The sequence below is a fragment of the Neopelma chrysocephalum genome, unplaced genomic scaffold, assembly GCF_003984885.1.
Source record: "Neopelma chrysocephalum unplaced genomic scaffold, ASM398488v2 Primary Assembly neopelma1_24, whole genome shotgun sequence".
NCBI lineage: Eukaryota > Metazoa > Chordata > Aves > Passeriformes > Pipridae > Neopelma > Neopelma chrysocephalum.
In genome coordinates this window covers 9,842,098-9,849,717 of record NW_020897693.1, presented here as the reverse complement: position 1 = coordinate 9,849,717, position 7,620 = coordinate 9,842,098, and the positions used below count along the sequence as shown (strand labels likewise).

General features: G+C 36.9%; 1 protein-coding gene across 1 annotated transcript in view; it reads left to right on the top strand.

Annotated features, from left to right (window-relative positions):
* The first annotated feature begins 5,465 nt into the window (after positions 1-5,465).
* Positions 5,466-7,620, top strand: part of MUC2 (mucin 2, oligomeric mucus/gel-forming) — a 65,134-nt gene continuing 62,979 nt past the window's right edge. The window contains exons 1-2 of the mRNA XM_027674211.1: positions 5,466-5,535; positions 6,872-7,136. Of these exons, the coding sequence (XP_027530012.1) occupies positions 5,466-5,535; positions 6,872-7,136 (335 nt within the window). The remainder of the gene's footprint in view (positions 5,536-6,871; positions 7,137-7,620) is intronic.

The following is a 7,620-nucleotide window of genomic DNA, read 5'->3' as shown; positions in this document are numbered from 1 at the left end:
ATTTTGAGACAAGGAGATGGTAGAAAATATTAGTAGGGGAAATTTGCAATTAAAACAAATATGCTCACTTGTTTCTTGTTCAAACTCTAACTAGTCTCCTTGATATGTGAACTTCATTGAGAGGTCACAGGTTTAGGTATGCAAGCTTTGTCTAGAATATTTCCCAGCATCTTAGTGAGCTGGTTTTTCAGAAAAAATCTTCTTCAGAGGGCAGAGGAAAAAAAATGCACATTTTGCCAGTACTTTTCTTTCCAGTATTTCCTACAGAGAAAATAAAAGATTTGGAAAATCCTACTTTGCTTGGGTGAAATTACCAGAGTGAAAGGTATGTAGAGTGTAAGTCCCTTGATGTCTTTTCTATGTCATCTCTTCTTGGCTCAGTCCATTTCCCTGTAATAAATCCCATAGATGTTTGAGAAAGGGGAACTGTTCTAATTTTATTTTGAATCATCAAGTATTTTTCCTTGTGTATTAACGTAGAAGCTGTTGTGCTGAGGCTTTTTGCAGACATAACTTTTATAGAAGCTGTATTAGTAGGAAAGCTTACTAATTGAACTTATTACTTACTACACCCCTTCCTAATCTTCAGTAATTGTATGCCACATGTTTATCTCCATTTGTACTTAACTTGAAGAGAAGAAAATGTTTTTCAACTTTACTCTCAGAGTATGAGCTACCAAATTCCAAAGAAGAAAGTACTAGGAATGGAACATGGACGCTAATCTTAAAATCTCTATGCCAAACCACTTAAGGCAGGGCGTGTGAGAATGTTATACTCCGGATAGCATCAGCAGATACCTTACACTATTGTATTTGTTTGAATGAAAAATAATGCCAATAACCCAAAGACTGCTCAAGATCACAGGGATGAAATTAGTGGTAGAGCTGAGATTAGTCCAATTGGAAAATCAATACCTTAGCGTAAAATGATAAGATAATTAATTACATGATATTAACCTGATTCCAGAAGTGACCTAGGAGCAATCAAAAGTATGTGGGATTTTGTAACATTGCGTTAAATAAAAGCTTGACTGTTGAATACATTTAAATGGACATTCTGTGTATTAAAGTTCTTTCCATAAAACTATTTACTAGTGACACTCCATTAGAAGGTTTGGGAGAGCAATAAATTCATTATAGGGATGCTTTTTGCCACTTGTTTCTAATTCTTTAATAACATAAGCATCATAAATTAATAATTTCAGTAATTTTATACCAGTTGTATGTCTGTCTAAATACTGTCTCCTTCTATAGTGATAATTTTAGATTAATATGTTGACAGCATGCATATCAAAATGAAATTCATCCCCCTTACTTCTATGTCATTGCTTTAACACTCTCTTTCATGCACTGTTCACCCTTCTGCTGCTTATCTCTGTGCTTTTTTAAATTTTGCCTTTATAGAGGGCTTACTGGTGTCTTGGTAAAGGAAGTGCTGTGATTGTGTATCATCATACATCTCTTAATTCATAATCTAGCTAGATTTTGCCAGACCTATTTTAGAATGGCTGCCAAGGGAGTTCAGACAAACCGTCTCCGTGCTTGAGACAAAAGGAGTGATGTGTATATTGTGAAGTTGTGTGGTCATGTGTAAGGCTTTGTGTGCTCTGGTGAAATGCTGGCAGATGGAGGAGTAGTAGAAAAAAATCCCATGGCTTTCTGTAGAGCAACATCACCGATAGAGCATTACTTATTGGTTTGACAGCCTGTGATCAGCAAGTCAGGAATACAAAAGGATAAGGAAAAAACTCAGTCACCAGGTGTAATTGCACTTTCTGACGTATTTGTACAGTGGTCATCGTGGGATTGCTGTGACAAGAGTGCAATGAGATTTCCTCTTGTTGTTAACAGATAGAAATAGAGTCCACATTCTTGAAAAATTATTTATTCTTCCTAAATAAGCCCAGCCAGGTCTCTGCTAAATTTTATCATAAAGTTACATAATTTTTTCATATAGACGATTTTCTTCTGCAATGTGATTCAGAATGAAGATAATCTTCCACGCAGATTGTGTTTTTAACAAGAAGTTTTACTGCAAAGTAAATTTGCAGTGTAACTAGATGAACGTTAAAAGTTAGCTACACTGATGGAATGATTAAAATTAGTCTCATAAAAGTTTGAGTGTAGGGAGACAGTGCATTGACACAGCTATGACTCAAAACATATTTTTTATCTCTCCTTCTGCATCTGCTGCTATAACAAACATGCCTGCCATGCAACCAGCTTTTATTTTTTAAGCTTTGAATTTTAGCAATGACTGTTGTAGCACTGGTTTTGGGGTTCCTAGGTCAGGCATATAGTGAAAGATTATGGGAAGCTGTGTTTCTATTCATGGACTTGGGGAACTTCAAAAAACCACATCTCTGCTAATACCCAGCTGTGGAACCTAAATATGAAAATACTCCTTCTCGTCAATTGTTCTGTTGATGCTGCTTGCACAGTGATAGCATGGAGAATCATTGGCAATAAAGGCACATGAACACCTGATACTGGAGAGGAGATGACTAGAAGCAAGGAGTGGCATGAAGTTCCACAGACAGGTTGACTCAGATATAGATAACTGATGTAAGCTTGAGACAAAGATGCTAATGCTAAAGCAGAATTAGCTTTGTTGCAAAATGATTGATTACTTCAGGCTGTCAAACAATTTATAGTAAATAAATTAATGCATACATGTGGATGTTATCTGTGCATTAACAGCAGGATTCTTTTGGATTAAAATGCATAACCCAAAAAGCTGTAAGGTAGCTGAGCAAGAAATAAAACAGGTGATGATGTCTAGCTCAAAGACTGATTATTTCTGACAGGCATATAAAGCAGCTGGTAGACAGGATCATTACCCTTCTGGCAATAAGGAAACAGAGACAGTGCAGTTTAGTGCAGACAGTGCTAATGCTAGCAAAAGTACATACCTAGGGATTTTGAAGATAAGGATATGTATTTGCTTCTGTTCAGATCATCACAGCCATGTAAGCTTGAGTGCGGATTCTGTAAGAGTGGTCTCAGTGCTTAAAGGCATTCTCCAGTTTGGGATGTCACAGCAAGCCCCATACATGTCAGAGGAAGAGACAATGAGAAGTTGTTGGTCACTCTGAGAAGCAAAGACTGGAGAAGGAAAATAGTTCTGTTTTAATTTCATAACTCAAGAAGTAATCAGGCTCCCTGTGCAGCCAGGACAAAGAAAATCAGGACAGAGAAAATCAGTCGCCAAAATTTAGAGGTGCTTGGCCAAGAGTAGCTCTTCACCTGCACAGAAGAAAAATGCCAGCATATGGAACTGAGGGATGGTGCAACCTTAGGTGAAGGATGATTACCTTTCCCAGTCCCAGCAAATGAATGAGACTGGTTCCAGATCTAGAAGTTTTGTGGCAAAGAAAGCTGAATGGAAAATATGCAACTTTCCAACTTACATCTCTGAACATACACATCCAATTTAATCTAAAAAGGGGTCAGGTTTGCTGTGTACGTGAAGTTGCTGTTACAGTTTGCAAAGACTGTATATGAATTAAATCACGGAGACTTTTTTTTCTGAGGCAATGGTAGTTCCAGCCAGGAGACTAGCTAGAAAAACACAGGGAGGAAAAGAAAATCTCAAAACCCTTGGGAATCATATAAGTATTTTTAGAAAATATTTCTGAACTAAGAGTTTTGGTAACAGAAAAGACAGAAAATTCCATGTTGGGATATGTCTCTGAGGTGTCATAAGAACTTAGATCTGCTAAAGTAACCATCAGGGAAATGTCTCTGAAGACAGTGTTTCTTCTTTTTTTTTCCTAAATGATTTTTTCTAACTGGTTATTACTGGGTTTATTTTTATTTTCCAAGAAGGAAAATAAAATTATATTCTCGTAGTGATAGGCTCATAAAGGAGAAAAGGGCTAGTACTTAATTTCAGTCAGGATTGTTGAGTGAATGATACCCTATGTAAGCGTGAGAGAAGTGCAAATCTGTATTTTCAAGCAGGAGCAGAAAGTCTAAAACCTTTTGACACGTATTAAAGGAAAACAGGAAGATGTTTGTGTAGAGGCTGGGCTATAGTTGAGATAAAATTATTAAATTAAAAAACCCAGATCTACAGAACATACTTTTATGATAAAAGGGTGTTTCTTGTTGACTAGAGCAGTCAAAAGGGCTAAGTAAAATGTTTCCTTGGTGTTTTGAAAAATATAAAAGCTCTACTTGTAATATGAGCAATGAAATTAAGGAACACTTGATGATTAAGAGGATTGAGATTTCTAGACACTGTTGAAAATCTTTTGATGAGGAAATATAGAGCCTGGCCTGGGAGCTTTAAGAAGTAAACCTTATTAGTGCTATGAAGCAGATGTGTTAGAAGATCTGTTGAAGTAAGTGTGCTTTACCTCAAGGAGCCTGTATTTTGTCTTCTGAAGAGAGTTGCAGAAACACTTTCTCAAGGGAACTTTTCAGCACAAAATAAGGTGCATATGGAAATCTTGTATTTCTGAAACAGCATTCTGACCTGGTTCCTGGTTCTGTTTTCTGCTTTCTTCTTCTCCCAAGGACCCTCTTCATCTTTTTCTGTACAAAGCAAAGCTGACCCTATAGCTTTTGTTGGGACAGCAGACTATAAATTAATCATTCATGGAGAAGGCGAGCAAGAATGAGCAAGAATATTTAGGGGGATTATGCACAGTAATGTTTTCCCATTTTTCCTTTTTTTTTCCCCACTTCTTTTTTCCCTGAAGCTTAATATGATGTGAGACTCTCTACAACCTTTTTGATGGACTTTCTGTTGCACCTTGACAATGTTCGAAAGAGAACCTCTTTTACTGTTAATTCCTTGAACTTACCTTGTTACCCCATCTCAATTATGTCTTGGGCACAATATACAATATGGGCTGTATTTTGGTTTAGATGTTCCCCAGAGCTTTACAAATTAAAGAAATCAAACAATTGCCAGCAGAATAATTTTACAATGTATGATGTACCATTTTTATTTGTAAGGGTTACTGTTAACTACAAGGAACTTCACATGCATGATTTTATATTTACAGAAATCATTCTATGTGATGGTGAAAAATGAAAAATTCCTTGATTTTGAAGCCACTGTTTGAGGGTCTCACCCTAAAATTTCATCAAGGGATTTCTTTGTTCAGCCACCCCAAAATTCATTGTTTGCTATAGGAGTTACTGAAGGTTTAACTTGGTGTGAGCATTTGAAGGATTTAAAAGCACAGCATCCTGTAGATGAAATAGGGCAATAAAAACCCGCATGGTTACTGAATCAATATTATACCATTTCCTGTATGCTGAATTCCTTCATTTATGGTGAAAAATGCATCTGTTTACTTCTTATCTTCAGTAAATATCACACCTGTTTTTTCACCCCTCCTCTTTCCTCCTCCCTCTGTATCTCCTCCCCTGTGACAGAATCAATTGCATCAGTGGATAATATATAAAGAAGAGTTTTCAGTGGAGTTGCCCATTCACCCACCTTAGCCACCATGGGGCTAAGAGCGGCCAGCCTTTTCATACTCTGGCTGGCTCTTTCCTATGCTCATGAAATAAGAAAAGGTAAGCTCTAGAAATGAAATAGTAGCAGACTGCCTCCTGGAAAAGAGGGAGAGAATTAAAATACCACTGCAGAGGTAGAAGGAGGCACTTAAATAACGCAGTTTTAGGATGCTTTAAATTTCTTAAGCTTTCAAATACTGAGGCAGCATGACTCAGCCAACATAGGTTGGCTTTCTTTGGAGATATTAGTTCCTATATCTACTGTGTTTATATCTAGTTTGATGTGCTTGGAAAATATTTTCCATGTTACTTTTCTTTCGATGTGTTGAGTCTTTCCTAGGTTTGGCAACTACTTTGCAGAAAGCAACTGTAGAAGTTTGAGAGGTTCATTGTTACAGCCATGAGGGAGGTGGATGATTGTGCCTTCTGTTACTTGGAACAACATAAATTCTTTCTTCCAAAGGGAATGTAGTAACATTGGACAAAGCTAATTTTACCATTTAGAACGTTAATAATCCTGCTGTAAAAGCTCTGACTTTATCTACCAACTTTGAGGTGTTAAAGTGAAACACTTATACTGAAAACCAAAAATTGTTTTTTAGAAGAATAGGTGATGAATTTTGTCCAGTGGTCAGGTTTGGGGTATTGAGCTTGGTCTGCTGTGTCTTGAAATCAGCAATGAGAGGAAAGCATGACCTTGCATTTGGTATCCCAACTGTGAGCTCCAGAAGAATCTCTGTGCAGCCTTCCATCTGGGGAGAGAAGGATAGCAGCTTGTCTGGATGTATCTGGTGATTGATACCATCAAAGCACAGTAACCTAGAGGTTGCGTTAGCAGTTTTGCTTTCTCATAGTAAACAGCGCAAGAAAATCTTGTGAAGATGAGAGACATGTCAAGTTTCCCGTGGATACTAAGCTTTTATGATTCACCTCTAATCTACAGTACCTGGAGATTTATTAGATATTGTGTTAACTTGTATTATTAGTCAGTGTAGATGACTGGGAAGGGAATAAATCATCTTTAGTTTTGGCTATTGCAAAAACTTTATTTTTCTTCCTATCATGGTTATATCTTCTGAAGAATTTCTATTCTGTTGTAGTAGAAATCACTACTGCTTTTAGGAAAAGAAATAATTTCCTAAGTCTCCTGTTGTGCACAAGTCCTTTCATAATACTTAAACTATTTGCCTTCTAGAGTAGGTGGTACTTTCTTGGTTTCCTAACTGTTTTTTTTCTAGTACATGTTGATCAGATACTTGATCAGGCTTCAAATCTGTGGAATCACTGTGCTCATAATTGCAAGTGATTTCTACTGTAAAATGGAACACTTACATTTTCTTACATTAGCTCGTTTATTGCACTTTTTTCATGTCTATTTCTTTTTATCACTTAACAGGAAGGAGAAGAAACCATGGCCACTATGTCTGCAGCACTTGGGGAAACGACCATTTCAAAACCTTTGATGGAGACATCTACCAATTCCCTGGCATTTGCGAGTATAATTTTGTTTCTGACTGCAGCGATTCTTATGCAGAGTTCTCTGTCCACATCCAGCGTGCTCTGAACAGCAATAACCACCCTGAAATCCAGTATATTCTGCTAAAAATCAAGGATGTCACGGTGTACCTCAAACCAAAACTGGTTGTGGTGGATGGGCGAATGTAAGTTTCTTTAATATGATAGTATTTCAGAAAAATGTGCTGGGAAGAAAAAAGCAGGATTGATTCTTTACACAGTTGTCTATATACCATTATGGTAACTTCTACAAAGCATTTCCACAATCCAAAAAAAAAAGCACCTTTTGAAATCCAGCATAAAAATTGTTTTGGGGCAGTGCTTTAGTATTAATCATCATTCCTACACTTGCACAAGGGATTATTTAAATGAAAGTAAGGAAGAGGTGTTTGAGTGAATTGTTCTTCCAGTTGTGCAGGAAACAATGCAGATCATGAGCCAGATCTTTCACTGGCATAAAATGACATAGCTTCATTTGTTTTGTGGCATCACCCTGAATTTACCTTAGCAGATGGTCTAGCAAATCCTGAAAAAAGAGATGCATTTCTCTGGGGTCTTTTCCTCTTGTTTAATGACAGTAGAGTGGCAGGTTTTTTCTGATCTTCATAAATAATTCTTTAAGTTCCAATG